Source organism: Dermochelys coriacea, chromosome 8 (genome assembly GCF_009764565.3).
Source record: "Dermochelys coriacea isolate rDerCor1 chromosome 8, rDerCor1.pri.v4, whole genome shotgun sequence".
NCBI lineage: Eukaryota > Metazoa > Chordata > Testudines > Dermochelyidae > Dermochelys > Dermochelys coriacea.
The window spans coordinates 2,418,026-2,440,427 of NC_050075.1; the positions used below are offsets into that span (position 1 = coordinate 2,418,026).

Genomic DNA, 22,402 nt, shown 5'->3' on the forward strand with positions numbered 1-22,402 from the left:
AGCTACAAAGGTTTAGATGTGAATTCCTTCTTTTGCTCCTCCAATTCTGTGCAAACAGGACCAAATTTGCAAGTGGCACAAATCCAGTGTAGCCAGTGGAGTTGCACCTGCTAACATCAGAGCTGAATTTAGCCCAATGGCTTTTATTTCAGGGAGGAGTAAAGGATAAGCTCTCGTCTCTGTGAAGGATTCTGCATTTAACATGACCGTGGTCCAGGGCCCAATGAAATAAAAATGTGCGAGATCTTGATTTTTCAGAGGTGCTATGTCCTGGAAGCGCTCATTTGCTTCAGCGGTGGGTACAGAAGCCCAAAACCTCAGAATAGCAGGTCCTAAATTCTAGTTATTTTGTTCTAAGCATCAACTGGAGAATTTTCATTTGATATACTGAACTGAACCCACTGTGGGAAAGTATCCCACCAACCGGAGTCCTTCATGCTTCAAAGTGAGACTTTCTTCTCTCTCATTTCTGGTTTTTTTACTCTATTCCATTGCTCATTTTTCTTAATTTCCTTCTCCATCTCTTCTCTCATATTATGGGGTTTTAATTCTGTTGTTTCCCAAACACCAGTGAAACATTACATCACAAGAGATATCAACAGAACTATCCTCCTGTAACATACAGGCCCACAGAAATCCATGCAAAACTCCCACTGGTTCTCTGGCACCAGGATACTTCCGACAGAATGATTTAGATATTGCATTCATGAGGCCTTAAAGGCAGTGTTGGAAGTTTTACCTCGATTCGATATTTATGTGACTTTAGTACTGCAGTAAACCTCCTAATGTTAGCTACAAGCCAGCGTTACTGAATTAATTATATAAATACACACCCAGTGACATTTAGATCATGGCACGATAGTCAAGGTTCCTTAGTAATCAGGTGCAGAGTTGCCTTTTGTGATTCCTAAACTAAACAGGATTAAGTCAAAAAAGCTTGAAAGAGAGGCTTGTCTCCCCCCCCCCCCCTTTCTTTTTAATGCCCAGGACTGTACATTTTAAATATTAAATCAGTCCTATAATTTGCTTCAGATATTACCCTTTTACCCCGGATGAATCTGCTACACATTTGGGAGCAATTTCCATAGGAAGGGTGCCCTCTACAATTTGCAGTGGACTTCACTTCTCTCTCTCTCATTCCCCCTTCATGGAAGACCAATGCAGATGGATGAAAGGGTATTATTACAAAGCAGATGTAATAAATGGGGTCTATTTTGAAGCCCTTATGTAGACCAAGCTCCCCACTGACTTCAGTGGGGGCTTTGCTTGTATGAGGATCTGCAGGAATGGAGCCATTATAGTTAAAGACTTTTAATGGGAAAGGTGAAGAGTTAGGAAGGGAAGAGGGTGTAGAGGCTGCAGCAGGAAATGTACCTAAGATTGGCTTTTCCATTTTAAACTCCAGTTCTAGTGATTAATAAAGGTAATTGGTTGGTAGCTTCAGAGATTGCCAGGTTGAAAGCTGGTGAATCAATTGTTATTATGGATGGTGGAAAGGCCTTGTCATCAACTCAGACTATGGGAAAATTCAGATGGAAAGGAGTTAGTTTGTTTCTTTGTGAATCTTAGAGAGTGGGTTGTAATTGGGCTTAGAATGGAAATTGTCATACAGCCTTCACTATAAAATTGTTACTGCAGTTCTGTAACCTAGAAATGGAATATGAAATCCCAAAGGGAAAAGATATGACTGCGGAAAGAACCAGGAGTCCATTAAAAGCGAACCTGAAAATGCGTGAAGGTAGCTGAATGATCTCTAAATAATTCAAACTACACACAGTATCCACATACACAAGACAGGATAAGCCAGCCATTATATTTTCTCCTTTCGAAACATGTCCATTGGATTTTCAGTACCCAAAGTAAATGTAGCTATCCAGTACGAGGAAGGAATGAAGCTCTTCAGATTTTTGTATTTCATTTGCAAGCGCAAAACTCAGAGCAGGCTTGTCAGACGTTTTGCAAATGTGAGGCTACCTTTGAGCAAACCTGGTTGGATTTATGATTTTATTTTCAAAACCATATGAAACGTTTAGTTTCTCATGATTTTGCCATAGAACCAAGTGAAGCTTGGTAGTTTTTGACCAAGCTGTACGAAACCCAAAGCAATACTTGAGTTCTGGGAGGAAAGCAAACCCATGCGTATGGAAACCCAAGAAATTAGACCCAGTCCTACAAACAGTCCATTCACTGTGCTCTCCTTGGCAGCATTAGGAGTTCTGATTGCAGTGGACTTAAGGGACTAGGACAAATGTTTGGACTAAGCACAATTTTGCAGAGCTCTGCTAACCACTAAAATACCTCGAACACCAGTAAGCTCTTCTCAAGTTTAATATGGGATACACGTGCAACTTTATTTACATGGACTATACTGGCATAGAAAAAGTAGGTAGGGCTCCAGCCTTGGTCTCAAGACACCTGGGTCCAATTTCTTGCTCTGCCTTCCTGCGTGACCTTGGGCACATCACTTAGGGTCAGATTTTTTAAGGTATTTAAGCACCCAACTCACATTGATTTCAGTGGGGCTCTTTGTGTCTCTGGGCTTCAGTTCCCCATCTGTGATATGGGGTAGCAACACTGCTGTACCTCCCAGGGGTGCTATCAGGATAAATAAACATTAAAGATTGTAGGGTGCTTAGATAGTATTGTAATGGGGACAATGTAAGTACCTAAGATAGATAGATATTTCCAGTACAATTCCCATCACATGTCAGAAGCAAGGTAAAAAGAAAAAAGTTAATTTAAATTTTTTTTATTGCTGTCAAGCTGTATTTGTTATAAATAATTTGGAATGTAAATAATATAGGTTTAATTTATTTTACATGTATTCAAGGTTTGCAATTGAAATATTCAGAGACTTGAAATGGAGTTGATTATGTTAAAGAAGCAGATTTAAAATGATTTCCTGAAACACATATTTATTATTTAAAGCTATATTTTAGTTGTAAACACTCTAACATAATTACAACCTTTCCCAGATAGAGGAGAGCTAAATAAAAACTTAATTTGTCACATTAATTTTGTGCAGAAATGCAGATACCGTAAGCCACTGAGTTCAGTTCATCTTTAACTCTCATCGTACTTTAAAAATATCACATTTTAAAATCATTTTCATAAAGAATAGTGAAATGGGCTATCTAATACCTTTCTCCATGTGACTTCTGAAACTGACAAACTATTTTGATATAGGTTTCAGAGTAGCAGCCGTGTTAGTCTGTATTCGCAAAAAGAAAAGGAGGACTTGTGGCACCTTAGAGACTAACAAATTTATTTGAGCATAAGCTTTCATGAGCTATAGCTCACTTCATCAGATGTAGCTCACAAAAGCTTATGCGCAAATAAATTTGCTAGTCTCTAAGGTGCCACAAGTCCTCCTTTTATTTTGGTATAGTTTGCGCACATTGGAACTGGGCAAATGACTCACAACAAACAATCGATTCAACAAACTTCATCTCTTTCTGTTTGAGAACAGTCTTGAACAGACTGATTTGTTCCTCAGAATTTGTTCCTCAGTGAATGTTCTTGGTTTGTGAATTGTTGTGAGTATTCCACATCCGAGCTGCTGATTAGATGCGTGGGAGTTTCTGGCCCCTGATTGGAGGAGTTTAACTCTTGGAATCAGGTTTCAGGGCAAATACTCGTGATTATGAATTCAAAATTAGTTTCTCATCAATATTGTGCAATATTTTCTTTAAAATTGATTGTTTCATTGAACATTCTCCTGCCCGGGAACATTCCTGCATCTCCACAGAGTCAGCTGGAAATGTGCTTTTTACTTTTATCCTGAGAAAAGATGGAAAACCCCGATATATCAGCTCCGCTACCCTTGCACAGCACAGAAGCTGGGATTGATTTTTATGCTGCTGAATCAAATTCTATGGCCAAGATTTCCAAAGCTGACTATTAATTTTGGACACCTCAATTTTGGAGGGCCCAGTTTGGGACCCTTTAATGGAGCCTGGTTTTGAAAAAGTGCTGGGGCTTTCGCCCTCTAAGTATCGGGGCTCTTTAAAGCGTCTGAGGCTGGGCACCCAAAATCACTTAGGAAAATTAGGCCTATACCTCTGTGCAGACCCTTTCAGGCTCAAGGCTGCTTCTGTTGGAAACAGCAAAACTCCTACTAACTTAAGTGGGTCCAAGATTTTGGTTTTTTGTCCTCACTTCTGTTTTAATGGCCCTCTTTATACAGAATCCAAACTAAATTTCTGACCAATTGTAATCCCTTCTGTAACCACAAACCAGTGCTCACAGAGGCAAAAATAGACTAGTGACTAAACGTAACACCATCTTAACTTTATATAATGCCATTTTTTTCTTTTAAGAAAATAACTGGGCAGTCTCCGTAGTGTGAAATGATGTTGCATCACACAAGAATGTCTAGAATATATTAGCAAACCAAAAAAAAAAAAAAAAAAAGAAAGAAAAGAGGCTTGTTGCACAAATACAAATCCGAATATGTGTTGGATTTTAAAGCACAAATACCTCCCTCTCTTTTGAAGACCTCTGTATCTGTGGTTTTAATCCTATCCATTCTGGGTCCCAACTGACTGAGGAGAGATGATATAAAATAGCCGATGCAGATGCCAGAAAATTAGCCCAGTTTAGTTAAATATCCCAGGAGAGAGGGGCCCAGTGCTAAGTTGATGTCCAGATCCCGATCAGACTTGCCCCGAAGTTTGGGGAAGGTGGAAGTTTAATGTGGGGTTTGGGTTTAATCTCTGAATCACAGAGACTGCATCTTGGCATATCTCTATTCTGTTTTATAAACAAGCGTGCTCGACATCGGTCTGCAAGAGGTCACAACCACCAAGAGTGCTTAATGCTGGGTGACATGTCAGGGATTGTCCTATCACTGCATCTAGACTCTGCAGTGCCTGTCTGAGATCAGGGCCCTACTGTAGATACATATAGACATCCCCTGTCCTGAAGATCACACAAGGTAAAGAGACTAGACTAGGAGGAGTGGGAGGGGACCTGAAGCAGGGGCAGAGAGGCGAAGTGACTTGCCCAGTAGGTCATTGGCGTTATGGCATAGCTAGTAGAACCCGGGGATGACCTGGCCAGTTTTGCTGTTGATTTGAACAGACTCAGGGTTTCACACTAGATCTCCTGAGTCCCAGTCCGGGGCCTTATCCACTGGATCACAATGCCTGTCATCATGCTGTCTCTCATCATGTGTGACTACTGTGAGGTGTTTGTCCCACTGAAGTCAATGGAACCACTCAGGGTAGTAAAAGTTCCTGGCATGGACCAGACCCTTAGATTGCGAGTTGGATTCATAGAGCTAGGCAGCGAATTTGTAAGTGCCATGGAATTCAGTTCTCCCTTCAGTTCCTATATGGTGATCAGTATCCCTAAGGGCAGTGAAAGGAATCTAACCGGATCATTTACGTTTCTGATCCTTGAATGCAGCCTCTCTGAGGCAGAGACTCCCTCCTTTGTTACTTGTCTGTACTGTACCTAGCACGGTGGGGCTCTGGTTTTGCCTGGCGTTCATAGGTGCAGTTGTGTTATAAGTAACAATTAATAATAATCCCGAGAAGGCAGTTTATTGAACCTTTCCCTAGACACTAAAGACAATCCCTGACATGTCACCCAGCATTAAGCACTCTTGGTGGTTGTGACCTCTTGCAGACCGATGTCGAGCACGCTTGTTTATAAAACAGAATTACTTGATCCCTTTTCCTACCCACCAAGGTCTGAATTAGACACGAACAAAATATAACCCAGGCATCCTGGAACATAGGACTTTAGGCATAAGGTTCACCCTTTGAGAATGTGTGGGTGACAGTGTTGTATATAGAAAAGGAGTACTTGTGGCACCTTAGAGACTAACAAATTTATTTGAGCATAAGCTTTCGTGAAGTACATGCATCCGATGAAGTGAGCTGTAGCTCACGAAAGCTTATGCTCAAATAAATTGGTTAGTCTCTAAGGAGCCACAAGTACTCCTTTTCTTTTTTGCAAATACAGACTAACATGGCTGCTACTCTGAGTGTTGTATATGTGTGGCTTTAAACACAGCTAAACATACTTACTTCAGAGGACAAAGGAGAACCAAACTGTTTGTTTGTAAAGAACCAAACAGCAAACTTGCTGAACTCTTCCCATCTCTCACTATGTAACAATGTGCCATAAATAGGTCAGACACTTCTTGGGAACCAGGGAAGAGGTCTTGGAAAATGCCACAAGCTATATTTAAAGACCACAAAAGTGGTGACAGACCAGTAAATGCTGAGAAATTCTAAGCTGTGGGTAGCCTTTGTCTCTTCAGATCAAGCCATCCTGGAGGGGAAAAGGCACAGAATGATGTGATGGTGGGTAGCACATCAGTCTTTAAAGTCCTTGGCTATTTTTCTAAAAGATGTCTTAGACATGGCACAACCAGCATAGGGCAAGCTGTAATAGCTAATGAGCCTGACTTGGCACTGCCGAGCCCCCTGGGTAATCAGTTACATCACTTCAAGATGAGGGTGAGAGGCTCCCAAATCAAATTGGTAGCTTGCTGTGTACTCAGTTGGTACAGAGGTGAGTGCTGGCAGACTCAGAGCTAGCATGTTTCAATGTTTGGAATGGCACATGTTCTCCAGTGACTCTGAAGGCCTAGTGCACTTCACATTCAATCTTTATGTGCTGTATTGCAATGGTCCTTGTTCAGACACTTAAAACTGATACGGCTGACATTTTTGGGGTTGGGAAGGATTTTTCCCCCAGGCCAGATAGGCAAAAAAAAAAAAAAAAACAAGGCCCCTGCCATTGTCTGCACCCTGGGGCATGGATTGTTTGCTAGAATCATCGGGGAATATCTCACTAAATCAAATCCCTGCCCTAGCAGGGGCTTCAGGCAGTGGTGCACCTTGGGTGCGTCTCTGCCTGTGGCACACAGTCATTTAGTTCTCTGAAGACTGAAATATTTTATTCTAATCCAGGTTATTGGGCTCAATGCAGGGGTAACAGGGTGGAGATTAGTAGCCCATGATGTGCAGGAAGTCAGAACTGATGATCTGGTTGGTTCTTCTGGTCTTAAACTCTGTGGCTTTGTGACTCTATTTAACACATCCATCATCTTATTGTAAAGTATACTTGTTGGTGCGAGGACTTGAACTTGGTATTGCCACGATCCCTGCGCATAAAAACTGCATCCTTTGAATGCTAGGTGCACTCATTGCATTAAGGCAGGCTTAATTTTCCCACTAGGAAGCATGTGCCTGCCATGTATGAAAACAGAGATAATGTTGTTTTGGCAGGTAAGGAGAACGCTTGTAAATATTGGTGTCACTGGCTTTCATATGGGTTACATCAAGTCTGTATTCAAACATTGACAGGTTAATTACACGTTTCAAAGCTTTGTTTACTGAGCTCTAGGAAGAAAGTGTTGTTAGAGAAGAATTCTGCATCTAACTGTGCTTTTTTTTTCCCCTCTCCCAATGGTTTCTTCTAGCTGATTACCCCTCATGCAATTCGAGTTCAGACACCTCCCCGACATATCCCTGGTGTGGTAGAAGTCACATTGTCCTACAAGTCTAAGCAGTTCTGTAAGGGAACACCTGGAAGATTCATTTACACAGGTAAGCGTGCGTTCGTATTGGCTACAACATGCACAGCTAGGGCATCGGGCTCTCAGCCACTCTATGGGATGCTGCTGTCATTCCTTAAAAGCTGCGCTGAGTTTGCAGTTGTGGCTGAGTATATTTGCCTCTATCTCCTCCTGGAAGGGGGAATGAAAGGAGGAGAAGACTCAGGATAGAAGCAGGTACATGGGTATCATGGTGACAAGCCCTGTATCCATGCCTAGATAGACAAACAGGGAGAGCGTGAGGGCCAAAACATCAAAAGGCACGTAGAGCATCCCACCCAGGAGTCTGTCTACACTACAGAGAGACCTCTATTAAACGCAAGCAGCCTGTGATATCCTCATCTGATGCAGGGACAGCAGCACATCCGTCATATCCAGGCCTCAGCGATTTCCCAAGCAGAAGCATGTTGGCCTGCTCACAGCTACAATGCTGCACTATTGTGTTTATCTCTGCATTCTAGGAGGTCTGGGCAGCCGCCCCATGCTGCCTCAGCGGCTGTTGCCAGGGTTAGAGATCGGAGGTGCACTGGTGCTGAGCTGTATTGCATTTTGGGATATTCCTCCCTCCAGCGTCTCTGAGTGGGAGATGGGTGGAGCTGGTTTTAAAGACACTGCCAGGAGGTCCCATACAGTTAGGAACCTTATTAACCCATAACGTGCGTGGATAAGAACTATCCTTAAAATAGTTCAGGCGATAAAATAGCTACTGACTTTATAAAAAGTGTAGTGTCGATCCCATAGGACCCAGCTGCACTACAAAAAATAATGTCATTGGACCAGCTTCCACCATGCTTGTCCCTAAATATGGTTAGAGTCTGCCTAGACCTACAGTGTAGATTGTGCTACATGTTCTTTAACTGTGTTCCTGAGTTGTGGCAAAGACTTAGCCAGTATAGATCCCTTCTCCCTTCCTGTTATCTCCCTGAACATTACGTATAAGGTATATTCTAAAAGCTCGTGGCTATGAGACACATTTCAAGCACACTAAGGCCCAGATATTGCTCTTGATATGTGCCAAAGGACTAGGGTGACCAGATGTCCCGATTTTATAGGGACAGTCTAGATTTTTGGGTCTTTTTCTTATATAGGCTCCTGTTATCCCCCACCCCCATCACAATTTTTCACATTTGCTGTCTGGTCACCCTACCAAGGGCGTCTATCTGAGCTGCCGTAGGGATAGAGGGCAGAATATGGGCTTTTGTGTACCAGCTGGATAGGCTAGCTTTGGTGTGGTTTCATCAACACAGAATGAGTTGCTTAAAGATGCTCGACAAAGATCTGTTGTTGTTCCCCCTCACCCTCTCAGAATTGGGCTTGTCATTTGCTTCTTTATGATGGATAAAGAAGGCCTGTCAGTGTTCCAGTGTGGTCTTTCCTGCAAAGCTGCAGACACCAGTTGGGTGTCTCAGAGCTGGTTTATTGTGAGTGCTAGCACTTTAAAAGAATGAGTAGGAGGCTCGAATCTTTAACAAACATAAAGCTGATTAAGCCTGGACGTTAATAAATGTTAACAAGAGCAGAAGAGAAACAAGGGGCCAGACTGCCAGTTGGTGTAAACTAGCTATTTCGGTTTATACCTGCTGAGGATCTGACCCAGAGTTTTAAACAGTTTGACTGAAAATCCTTCTCCCTCTCAATTTTCATTCTCATGATTGTCAAGATGCCATCATTTCACAAGTTCTTCAGTCATCAAAGACTATTTCTTGAGTAGATGAGGCCCACAATGCAGATGCAAACAAATAAAAAGCAGCAGGAAACCACCTCCCCAATTTTTCTCTGGGAGAGAATTTTCAGGTCTTCGTTATAAAACACAAAGAAGGGCTTAAGCTTGATTTTCTTTAACTTTTCACATCTTTGTTTGCAGTGTTGTAACCATGTTGTTTCCAAGATATTAGAGAGACAAGGTGGGTGAGGTCATATCTTTTATTGGACAACTTCTGTTGGTGAAAGAGACAAGCCTTCAAGCTACACAGAGCTCTTCTTCAGGCCTGGGAAAGGTAACCAACCTTGCATTTAGTTGTGACACAGTGAGCACCTTTCCCAGTCTGGAAGAATAGCTCTGTGTAGCTTGAAAGCTTGTCCCCTTCACCAAGAGAAGTTGGTTCAATAAAAGATATTCCCTCACCCACCTTGTCCCTCTGCCTTTAATAATGTCATTCCAGCAGAAAAGAGGCATATTTTGGCCTTTCTGTACAAAAGCAGATAACTGCCTGATATGATGCTAAATTGTTCCAAGTTTTAAGAACGTTTCCTTATATTTTATTGTTTTATTTGTGCCGTGTTCAGGTTAACATTTAAAATACTTTATTTTCATTCAATAAATGAAGGAGATGGAAAACTAAGCAAAACTGAAGACTCTGTTTATTGTACAGATGTAATAAAAATGTGATAAATTCTATTTTGACTGACCTTTTACCTCACACAGTCTTCCTTTCTGTGCCCCTTTATTGACACTTGAACTGAAACTTGGCTTCCTTTTTAAAAAAGGAAAACCCTTCTCTAAGAAAGAAAAACGTTAAACTAAAATAAAAACAATTAATGCATTCTGACCTTCAGAAATGCCTTGCAGCCCTTTAAACAAAATACAGGTTCAATGTATGCCTGCCGATTAGTTAAAGTTAATTGAAAATTATAGGATTGACCCAAGAGGAAAATTTTGTTTGCTCTCCAATCACTTTTACAAATTAAGGAAAATTACCACAATTTTGTTGAGCTAAGGTTTCACACTGAGTTCACGAAATTAGCTCAGCCATCCCAAGAAAGTCAGCACTTTGTTAGTGAGCAGTAGGAAAAAAAAGGTCTATGGTATGTACAAACGAAGCATAGAAAAAGCTATGATGCTTTATAGAACTAGGCCAAGTGTTTCTAATTAGGATTATTGGTTCATTGTAAGTTTTGAAGAACAATCAAACTAGCAGATTAGCTGTTTTTTTAAAGCTAGAATTTCTTGCCATTTACTTTTCCCATGAGAACTTGTTTTAACTCCCACATAGCACTATTTTTTTATTTTATTTTTTACAAGACTCATTATGGGCCTACAGGAAATGGACCAATTGGAAGTTCTGATACTGTAACATTCCACAGCATCATTCCAATAGATGGGAGTTTTTCACAATGTTCTTCAGTGAACTCAGTGTTCTGGAACATATTACAAAACCACAGAGGCCAAATGTTTTCTCAGAGGAGTATGGCCTCTGTTTTTGGCCAAAAACATTTCGGCATCACTTGCTGCTCTTAAGAACAAAAAAAACCGGGAGAGAAGGAAAGAAGTGGCAGAAAGAAAAGGAAAGAAATGGGGGTTTGTGGGCAGTATGGGAATTAATCGGGCATGGCTTCCTTTCTAGTGAGAATGTCCCTGCACCTTATGGCCTTATTTTGTGGTCAGCTCTCCTTTAAAAGAAATTATTTTGAATCAGTGTTCAACAAAATATCCTCTCAAGCCACCTGGCTATAGACTGCTTTTTTCCCCTTACTGTTAAGTGCTTAAGATTTCAGAAGAAAATACCAAGTGACCTATTAATTTTAGCCTTCCCACCCTCTTTAACTACAAACAACTTAGTAACTTGATCTCTGAGTCCATGTGCCATCTAGGAATCAAGGTCACATACATATGAAGAAATCCTAGCTTTTAAAAGTATTTCAGAAAGAATGAAACCCATGTTGACTGTGCTTATAGGGAAATGCCCTTCTTTATGTTCTATCTGTAAAGAGTGTCAGAAGCAGACACTTAAAAGAGCAATTATTGCTTAGATTTCAGGGTTTGAAGTTCCCAGAAAGATATTGTTTATTAGGAATCGATTTGTAGAAAATACAAAAGCTCACACATTTTACAAATAAACCATCAGCTTCTAAATAACTTTTTATATCCACTCCATACAGAGGAAAATCCTGACCAATTAACAAATCGAGGAACTGATTCTATGACTCATATAGCGCCTTCTCTCTATAGAGCTTTCAATGCACTTTGCAAACATTAATAAATTCAGTCTCATGTCACATGTTATAAGTCAGGCAGGTATCTTTATCCCCATTTTACAAGTGGCAAACTGAGGGTCAGGCAGAATCAAATCAAGGACCCAAAGCCCTCTGTAATTTGCAAGATAACTCAGGAAGTATGTGGGTGAGGATGAAAATTGATACTAATTGGTGATATACAGATGGGCCTATGATTTCTTCCTTTTTTTTTTTTTGCATTAAAAATGTATGCATCACAGGCAGTGTGCTTTTCACAGATGGATTGCTCAATGAATGGTGCTACTAATCCTTATGATTTACACATACAGAGACTTTACTAGAATTCCATGGGTGTAAATGAAAGCAGAAATTCACTCATTGCATACAGTAAAGGGCACATGGAAGGCCCATAACAATTAATTCTTCTTTGAGTGCTTGCTTATGTTCATTCCATATTAGGTGTGTGTGCTCACCATATGCACTGATGCCGGAAGTTTTTCCCTCAGCAGTATCTGTAGGGGACCGGCTCTAGCGTCCCCTGGAGTGGCACCCGCATGGTGCGGTATAAGGGAGCCGCCTTTTCCTCCCACCCTCAGTTCCTTCTTGCCACCAGTGATGGTGCTGGAACATCTGCTGCTTCTGTTAGCGTTATTTTGTTTTCTGTTCTTGTGAACTGTAATATAATTATATATTGTTAGTAGTTTTCTAGTTACCCTTAGTGGTAGTTCTCAACTTTTCGTTAGTCCCAAACGGGTCTCAGCCAGGAGACGGGGAATGCCCCCGTCCCCAGGCTTTAAGCCCTGCGATTGCTGCAAATGGTATATGCCCATCAGCGATCCACATACCAGCTGCCGAAGGTGCTTAGGCGAAGGGCACATAAGTGACAAGTGCCGTATCTGCAAGTCCTTCAAACCTAGGATGAAGAAGGAGCGCGCTATCCGTCTAAGAGCGTCCTAATGGAGTCGACACTCACTGTGGCACCGGAGCAGCAGTCCAACTCCACACTGAGCACCGCGGCCTCTGTGCGCAGTGCTCCCCTGGCGCCGTCCACGAGCTGGCACTGGTTCCCCTCCACGGCTCCGGGGAAGAAGCCAAAAAAGATTGGGAGGGGAAGATCTCCTACTTCCCATAAGGGAAAGGACAGGGCTGGGCCGCTCAAGTCGAGTGGTGCAGCCCATCCCAGGCCTCACCTGTGACCAGTGGTGAGCAGGAGCCAGTTCACACAGGTTCATGTAAACCGGTGGTTACATTTGGAAGCAGTTTTAGAACCGGTTGTTAATCCGCTCCCTGCCGGGGGCGCTGAAGCTTCAATGGCCTCCGGCTGGGAAGTGATGTAATTCCTCTGCCGGCCGCCAGGGGCGCTGCACTGCGGGAGCCACATGGGCTGCCGCTGGCCCTGGGCACGAGCCCTGGTGCTGCTGCTCCCCTGGCCCTGGGGCTCCCGCCCTGCCTGGTGGGTCCCCGGCTGCTCTGCTGGGCCAGGGCTGCGTCCTGCTGCTCGGGCTGCTCCGAGCTGCTCTCCCCGTGAGCACGCACCACCCTGTCAGCCCCTGCCCACAGCCACCCCCGCACCCCCTGCCCTGCCTCCAGCCACCCCCGCACCCCCTGCCCTGCCCGCAGCCACCCCCTGAACTCCCTGCCTGCAGCCAGCCCCTGCCTCCAGCCACCCCCGCACCCCCTGCCTGCAGCCAGCCCCCATCTCCAGCCATCTCCGCACCCAGGCCCTGCCCGCAGCCACGCCCTGAACCCCCTGCCTGCAGCAGCCCCTCCAGCCAGCCCCGCACCCCCTGCCTGCAGCCAGCCCCCATCTCCAGCCACCCCCGCACTCCCTGCCTTGCCCACAGCCACCCCCTGCCATACCCCCTGCCTGCAGCCAGCCCCTGCCATACCCCCTGCCTGCAGCCAGCCCCCGTCTCCAGCCACCTCCGCACCCCCTGCCCTGCCCACAGCCACCTCTTGCACCCCCTGCCTGCAGCCAGCCCCTGCCATACCCCCTGCCCTATATCCAGCCAACCCCTGCTGCACCCCATGCCTTGCCCACACCAGCCCCTGCCTCACCCCTGCCCTGTATCCAGCCAATCCCCACCGCACGCACCCCCTGCCCGGTCTCCAGCCAGCCCCGCACCCTCTGCCCGCAGCCAGCCCCTGCCACACCCCCTGCCCTGCCCGCACCAGCCCCGCACCCCATGTCCTGTCTCCAGCCAGCCCCGTCCCCCCACCCGCAGCCAGCCCCTGCCACACTCCCTGCCCTGCCCGCACCAGCCGCGCACCCCCTGCCCTGCCCGCACCAGCCCCGCACCCCCTGTCCTGTCTCCAGCCAGCCCCGTCCCCCCGCCCGCAGCCAGCCGCTGCCGCACCCTCTGCCCTGCCCGCACCAGCCCCGCACCCCCTGCCCTGCCCGCACCAGCCCCGCACCCCCTGTCCTGTCTCCAGCCAGCCCCGTCCCCCCGCCCGCAGCCAGCCGCTGCCGCACCCTCTGCCCTGCCCGCACCAGCCATCCTCTGCCCTGCCTGCAGCCATCCCTGCACCCCCTGCCCGCAGCCAGCCCATGCCGCACCCCCTGCCTTGTCTCCATCCAACCCCTGCCACACCACCCTGCAGCCCTGCCCGAAGCTAGCCGGCCCCACACTCCCTGTCTCCAGCTAGCCCCACACTCCCTGCCCTGCCTGCAGCCAGCCCCGCACCCCCTGCCTCCAGCTAGCCCTACCCTACGCCCCTGTCTGCATCTGGCCCCACGTCCACTGGTGCCCTGCAGTTCCCAGGGCAGTAACCCTGCACACCTGCTTCAATGAGGGGGGCAGGGAGCAGCTGGGACCCACACGTGCAAACCCTAGGGTTACCAGATAGCAAATATGAAAAATCAGGGCAGGGGATGGGGGGTAATAGGAGCCTATATAAGAAAAAGACCCCAAAATCAGGACTGTTTCTATAAAATCGGGACATCTGGTCACCCTAGCACACCCCCAGGGAATGGCGGGGACCCACACATGTGAAACAGAGCTCATTTGTAGCTCAGGCCCATCTTTTTAAAAAAGAACTTTAGGCAGGGTTAATACATGCATATTTTCCCAGACAGGTCAGGCTTTTTGGTTCTTAAATCACCGTCCAGGAGGAATTTTTAAAATTTAGGGTTTTCCCAGAAAAATACGGACGTATGGTAACTCTATTGGTACAAGAAATACATACTGGGGCACATCCTTTACATCAGAACTTTTTATAGGGAACCAGTTGTTAAGATTTGGGCAGCTCATCACTGCCTGCGACCCCAGATAGTGGTGCAGGCCCTATCCAGATTCAGGTGCCATCGACGCCTGAAGCTCTTTCAGCAGCTTGGAGATCCTGATGCTCCCAGTGCCACCCATACTCAGAGAAAATCCGCGTTGGAACCTATGTGTGTGGCCCTGCCTCAGTAGTATTGATCCCCATCGAGAGGGACATCTCGCCAGCGTTCACCTGTCTGAAGCCCTCATGCCTCAGGACTGGAGAAGCAGGCTCAGCGGAGCCCTCTTTGGTCCCCACACCAGAGGCACTGATTGAGATACTCGATGCATACCTCGCCGGTAGATTGCACAGACCCTCTGAGGAACCCGCCACCCGGCAAGAACTCCGGGACCCACCCCGACCATCTCCACAGGTCAGGTACCGATCTTGGGACCGATTGGACACACGAGACTGGTGATTGCCGGGCCGTCATCGCCTGTCTCCAAGGAGGTCGCCCTATTCAGGACAATCCTCCCAGCAACCAGCCCATTGTAGCTCCTGGTCTCATTCGATGTCCCGGTACTGGTCGAGTAGCATGAGGCGTGGATCGCTGAGTATCCGACGCAGATCTGCTGAACGCCGTCATTCCCGAAGAGCCAAACAAAGATAGTGTCGATCAGACAGGTCAGCTTTGGGACACAGCGACTGGCACCTGTTGGACAAGAGCCACCGCTCAGCCCAATCCTGGTCGCCCTGTACTGACTGCTCTGCTGGTAGCTCCGGCTCGGAGCGAGGTTCCCTGACTGCCGGACAAGCCCCGGTCCCAATGGTGCTGACTACATTATCAGCACCGAAACCTGCCCTTGGGCTCCAAGCACAGTGGCTGATACCATGGTACCCATGGAACTCCTGGGGGTTCATCCAAGCTTCCCAGCTTGCCCGATAGGTGTCAGGAGCCTCAGAGAGGCCAGCAGCCTCAGTATCCTGTCCCCCGCCGGTGCTGGAGGCTTCAGGGAGTAAGCCCCTGCAGGTCCAGAAGGACCCATTGGAGCAAGCTGCTGGACTCACCCATGGACATAGAGGTTCCGGCAGCACTGGCATCATCCTCGTCATCGCCAGATGAAGCTATCACCAGGGCCCCTCACCCAGTTCCTCAGGATGACGCCAAAGTGCACCAGGAACTTTTGAAGCAGGTCGCTTCTACCCTGGGGCTTCAGGCAGAGGAATTGGAGGAGCCCTCGGACTCTCTGTTTGATGTCCTCTGCTCCTGCCAGGGTGGCCCTACCCCTTCATGAAGGTGTTCCTAAGATCACTAATGCCCTGTCGCAGACTCCCTCTTCCTTGGCCCCTATCTCTAAAACACGAGTACTTTGTGCCAACCAAAGGGCACGAGTACTTGTACTCCCACTCTGCCCCCAATTCCCTTGTGGTTGAGGCGGTTAAGGAGAGGCAAGAACAACCCGGGGCCACCCCCAAAAATAAAGCCTCGAGGAGGCTGGATCTCTTTGGACATAAGATATATTCGTCTTCCAGCCTTCAGCTGAGAGTGGCCAACCACCAACCCCTCCTTGGCCAATATGAGTTCAATATGTGGCAAGCCATGGCCAAGTTCGAAGGGTCACTCCCCGAGGCTTCCAAGAAGGAGTTCTGGGTGATCCCCGGTAAGGGCATGACCGTGGCCAGGGCAGCCCTCAAGACAGTGTCAGATGCTGCTGATGCTGCTGCCTGCACCATGGCTTCCGCTATCTCCACACGGCGAGTCTGTTGGCTGCTCCTCTCTGGGTTATCCACCGAGGTCCAGCAGTCATTGCAGGACCTGCCCTTCGATGGCAGGGCCCTATTTGCTGAGCAAACAGACAGCAAGTTGCCTGGCCTCAAGGATTCCCACACCACTCTGAAAACCCTGGGTCTCTACATCCCAGCCCTGGCACGTAAGCAGTTCAAACCACAGCAGCCTCAGGGCCAGGGGAGTCAACCTCGGCAGGACCAGCCCCATAAACAAGCCAAGGGTTAAAAGCGCCGTCCAAGCCACACTCCTCCACCCTCTGCCCAGTTGGGCTTGACCCGTAATAAGCAGGGGGCCAAATGGTCGTTTTGAGGATGCATCTTCGGCAGCCATCCTGGTGCACATCCCTATCCAGGACATCTGTAGAGCCACAATGTGGTCCTCGGTCCACACGTTTACCGCTCATTATGCCATCACTCAGCAGGCCAGGGATGACGCTGGGTTCGGCAGAGCTGTGTTGCCATCTACACGTCCGTGAACTCTTACCCACCTCCAGGAGTACTGCTTGGGAATCACCTAATATGGAATGGACGTGAGCAAGCACTCGAAGAAGTGCAGGCTGTAACTAGTGTTCTTCGAGATGTGTTGCTCATGTCCATTCCACAACTTGCCCTCCTTCCCCACTGTCAGTGTTTCCGGCAAGAAGGAACTGAGGGTGGGGGGAGCTGGCGGTGTCCCTTATACTGCGCCATGCGGGCACCACTCCAGGGGGCACCAGAGCCGGTCCCCTATAGATACTGCTGAGGGAAAAACTTCCAGCACCTGTGTACGTGGCGAGCACACACACCTAATATGGGATGGACATGAGCAACACATCTCGAAGAACACCAGTTATGGACAAGGTAACTGTCTCCTACCAACTGCTCAGTTATTTCAATTTTGCAGCTTTTGTTCTCAAATGATCTGCTAGAGCAAAGGACTGAGAATCAGGAGTCTTGGGATTCTGTTTGTGGCTTTGTCAGAGCATCTATCTAGACTGCAGAGTTAACCTGGGTTCTTACTTTTGTCCTTAACTTCCCTCCCATCCAAATACAAACTCTCTCATCTGAGTTTGGTGGCGTCACACATAGGGGAGGCTGTGCAACCTAGTGGTCAGAACAGGAGCGTGCTCTATTGGTCAGAGCAGAATCAGAGGGCAAAACCAGAGGGGTGGACAGGAGACAAGCCAATGATTGGGGCCAGGAGTTGGGAGGAAGGCAGGGACTAGGGCTGGAGCAGAGTAGGTGCGGGTTGGAGCAAGGGCTGGTGCAGAACTTTTTGAGCCGCCACGGTGCTGCTGTTGCTACCAGGTTTACATGGTGATCTGTTGGTCCTTCCGTCCAGTCACGGAACACAGTCACTGACTGAGGGTTTATTGGGCCCAGCCCAATTCATTGGGTTGCCAAGTGACCAAGCCTGCCGGGGGTGCTTTAAAACCAGCCCACTCTGCAGTGAGGCTGCAGGATAAACCGTCCCCGTTCTTGTCGTCCAATGCCTTCCCACACTTCTCTCTGTGCGCCCACAAGGACAGAGAAGTACTCCCACAATTCACAGGGGGAAAGCCCTGGAACAGCTCCGCTTACTGTAGTGCAAAGAACCATCGGCTCTGCCCTCAGAAGTCCTAGTGAGAGACACGGGTGAGTACGGCATCAGCGAAGAGACAGTAGCCTGGGCATGATTTTGCAGTGTGGCCCCTGACACCCAGGCTAGACTAATGTAGGCGTTCAGTACTAGGTGCCAGTCACCCGACTTAACTTTGCAGTGATGACACCCTCACAGGCTGTGTGCTTTCGGTTGAATAATGTAACCTTTCCTTGTCTCCTCTCCCCTCTCTCTGTAAAATTGGTATAGCCAAACATTAGTGGAGGATTGACTCTTGACTGGTAAAGCTCTTTGTGATCTTTGCATGATCAGGGCTATGTAAGTGACAACATTACGAATGTGAAGGTGTGCTCAGAGGTGTGGGGGAGCTCGCTGTGTGGTTGTGATATGACACTTCTGTTGAGGCAGCTTTCCATTCGACTTACTGCTCTGTAGGAGAAAGATCCTTATGTGATTTTCTCCTTTGCCCATTGCTTGGTTCTGAAATCAGTACAAGCAACCAGAAGTAGCATCACCGTCCATGGATGATCTGTGAGCCACGGCTGCAATTTTCCAAAGTGGCTTGATTTTTGGGTGTTACAGTTGTACGGTGTCTATCTCAAGACATTTTGCAAGGTTTGATTTTTCTGAATGTTCAGGGGTAGACACCCTTTGTAAATCAAGCCCCTTTCAAATTGAGACTCCCTAAAATCACTGGTAATTTAAAAAAAACTTGGCCCGTAGCTTTAGAAGTGTAGATTTCAGACGTTTCACAGGTATGTGAAGTTTTGGGGTGGGGGAGCAGAGACCACACACACAAACCCCTTCCAAAGCTTCTGAACTTTCGAGCCTGGTAAACTTCATGGAGACCTTTGCAAGAAAACTTTGCTGCTCTCCAGGAGGATCCAATGACTGTGTCATACTCAAAAGATACATAATCAATGAAGCAGGTAGCTTTCAGAAAAAAGGGTTCTGGAGTTTGTTGACTTAAAAATAAATGGTACTAAGAGACAGGCTGGCTATCAGGATGCTCTTGTGGCCCCACTGGAGCCTTTGCCTTGATCCCTTTGGAAGGAGCGTGACTTTATGCCAACTCCCCTTGGCCATAGCTGTTTATCAGCTAGTTTCTGAAATGCGTTAAATCCAGCGGCAGTTGTTTTCATCGTCAGTAATCCACAACCTTATTAGTTTGCCTCATTCATGTGTGTTTATTATTAAATCATGAGCACTTAAAGAGCTGATTAGTATGAATGAGGAGAGAAGGCCATCGCCAACTGAACAAGAAAAATAATAAAAAGGCCAGCATCGTCAGTGCAGTCGGGAGTTTCACTCTGATGTATTCATTGAATTCTTCACTCCACCCCCCCAAATAGGAAGTTTGTTGCTCTGAAATGAAATGTAAAACACCTCTCCTTTCCTGAAAAGTGACTGGATGGGAGATCTCATAGTGAACACATAAATGCCGTTTGTTTTTTAACACCAAACTTTAGCTGCATTTGACAAGTGAATAGTGATCGGGGTGATAGAAGAAAAGAGCAGCAAATGGTCCTGTGTTAAATAGTCAGGTACTAACTGCTATGGAGGAACTAAACTAAACCCACAAATGCAAAGGAATGCGGGCTTAAGGCTAAAAACAAGAGCTGATGCTCATTCTGTATGTAGAAAGCGAAGACAAGACGTGTCCAGATTTCCATGTATAAGACCATTATACTGCTGTTGACCTCACAGAGATTCTGCTGAGGGTGGACCATATCCCCCAGCTGTAGTGATATCAGGAAATGGAAAATGAAATCCATGCAAAATATCTCTTTATTACTGAATTTTATTTGCTTTCAATATTTATAAAAATAAATTGAAACCCCTTATTAACACGTTTTAAAAATTGCCTAATTATATATTTAACTGATTTGCCACATCAGCTCATTATGCAAATTGTTAATTTGCATAATAAGAATACCTTGCCATGAGATTGTAGGAAGACTCTGATTCTGCAGTAAGTGCTGGATAGGCAGAGCTTATTTGAGGATCTGGGTCTATGACTCCATTACTTATTTAGAGAACATTTAATTATGGATAGACAGTACTAATTCAGTGGTTACTGTCTGCTAGAGTTTCTCAGGCAGTGATCCAGTCTGCCATAACTGATTTCTTTCCCCATATCCAATATAAAATGATGTGTACAGTAAATAAGGCCTATCTACTTATGTGGCCTTCCTTGCCGGAATAGAAAAGCAACTCACAATCCTTAATGAATTTTATTCCCACTACAACCTTGCCTGGTAACCAACTATTTTCCACATGAACTGAAGAACAGGGTAGAGTAAATGACTTGCCCGAGGTCACATGGGAAGCCCGTGGCTGAGCTAGGAATTGAATTAAGCTCACTTGAATTTTTAGGTCAGTGTGTTATCCTCCAGGAAACCCTTCCTCCCCTAGTCAGGGTAGATGCCCCACCTGCTTGATATACCAAGCCTCTGGATAACAGAAGCTTTTGAAATGTTCAGGGAACACCTGCCTCCCTATAAAATAACTCCAGCATTTATTATTTGTTTTGTTATTTTAGGTTTCTTAGGACTTCTACAGTGGTTCTGACAGGTTATGGGAAGGAGTTTGGGCTTCAGAAATTCAGGACAGGTAGAAAGGTTGGATCACAGGGAAAGGGGTGTTTAGATAGTGAGGAGGTAACCTGGAGAATCCCTGTTGTGTGCTAATATGATTACTGACACCTAATACCTCTGGCATTTGTTAAACCCTGTCAGCATTATAATGCACTACAAAAAATACAAAAAGAAAAGGAGTCCTTGTGGCACCTTAGAGACTAACAAATTTATTTGAGCATAAGCTTTCATGAGCTACAGCTCACTTCATCGGATGCTGTAGCTGTAGCTCACGAAAGCTTATGCTCAAATAAATTTGTTAGTCTCTAAAGTATCACAAGGACTCCTTTTCTTTTTGTGAATACAGACTAACATGGCTGCTACTCTGAAACCTAACAAAAATACAATCACTCAAAGTATGTAGGGTACCTGTAAGACATCTGTAGAGTGAAAGTAATTACAGCTATGGTCAGAATAAAGCTGGCTGTGAAGGAAACGTATTATTATGTACATACTTTCCAAGAATTATGACTTTTATTTTCTAGTTAAAGGGGAGTGTAGTCAGGGTCTATGCAACAAAGGGGAGCCCGATCATTAAAAAGAATATTTTCTCCGATATTACAAGTCTAAATAGGTAATAGCCTTATTCACAACCTTGGCTTTTTTGTGTCTGCCCTGAGTTAATAAGTGATAAGGCCAGAAGAGAAATAAATCACTGAAATCCCTGTCCAAAGAAAACATATTGACTACAGCCAAGCAAATAACAACCCATAACCAATGGTCCCATTCATCATTCCTGTAATAGGGATATAAAGTGTTTTCTACCTATGAAACTCCATGGAGTGGGAAAAAGGCTGATAAAACTCAATCTAAGCTATGTGATTTGATTATTAAAGGACATGAACTATTTGTCACATGCCTTTAATCTAAGATGTGTTGCCATTTCTAAACTATAAATTTGTGTAAAGGATTAGAAAGCTATTAACGATAAAGGTATAAACTAGACTTTATAAGTATTCCCGCAATGCTCATGCCACCCTATCCACTGTTGGAGCCCTAACCTGTTTAATATGATATAAGGTAGTTATCTGATCTTCAAAGCCAATAAACCACTTTGTGCTTTTCGAGTTTTATAGTTACTCCATGATAAGTTAACCCACTGGGTTCACAGCATATGTATTGTAAATTCCTTCCCTTATCCCAAAAGAAAACCTTCCATTTTCATCCTTTGCTTCCAAACTCTCTCACATCAGATTTAAATTATTAATCTTTTCAATTCTGTTGTTACTTGGTTACTGCTTAGATTATTCTACAAATTTGGTCAATAAAACAAGGACCTGAGGTGCATAATAAAATACCTGCATTATTTTAAAGGTATTTCTGGATTTCTACAGGATTTCAGTGACCGGTTTCTTAATGTTTGGGTATACAAATGCCAGGTGTACACTGTATAAAGAAAAGCAGTACTTGTGGCACCTTAGAGACTAACAAATTTATTAGAGCATAAGCTTTCGTGAGCTACAGCTCACTTCATCAGATGCATTTGGTGCATTTTTTTCCACCAAATGCATCCGATGAAGTGAGCTGTAGCTCACGAAAGCTTATGCTCTAATAAATGTGTTAGTCTCTAAGGTGCCACAAGTACTCCTTTTCTTTTTGCGAATACAGACTAACACGGCTGCTACTCTGAAAACTGTATAAAGAAGGTGCTATCTTTCTGATGAGGCAAAA

General features: G+C 45.7%; 1 protein-coding gene across 12 annotated transcripts in view; it reads left to right on the forward strand.

Annotated features, from left to right (window-relative positions):
- Positions 1-22,402, forward strand: part of EBF1 (EBF transcription factor 1) — a 334,576-nt gene that overhangs the window by 243,221 nt on the left and 68,953 nt on the right. For all 12 annotated transcript variants that reach the window (XM_038414384.2, XM_038414382.2, XM_038414385.2 and 9 more), the window contains exon 10: positions 7,439-7,565. In XM_038414384.2, the coding sequence (XP_038270312.1) occupies positions 7,439-7,565 (127 nt within the window). The remainder of the gene's footprint in view (positions 1-7,438; positions 7,566-22,402) is intronic.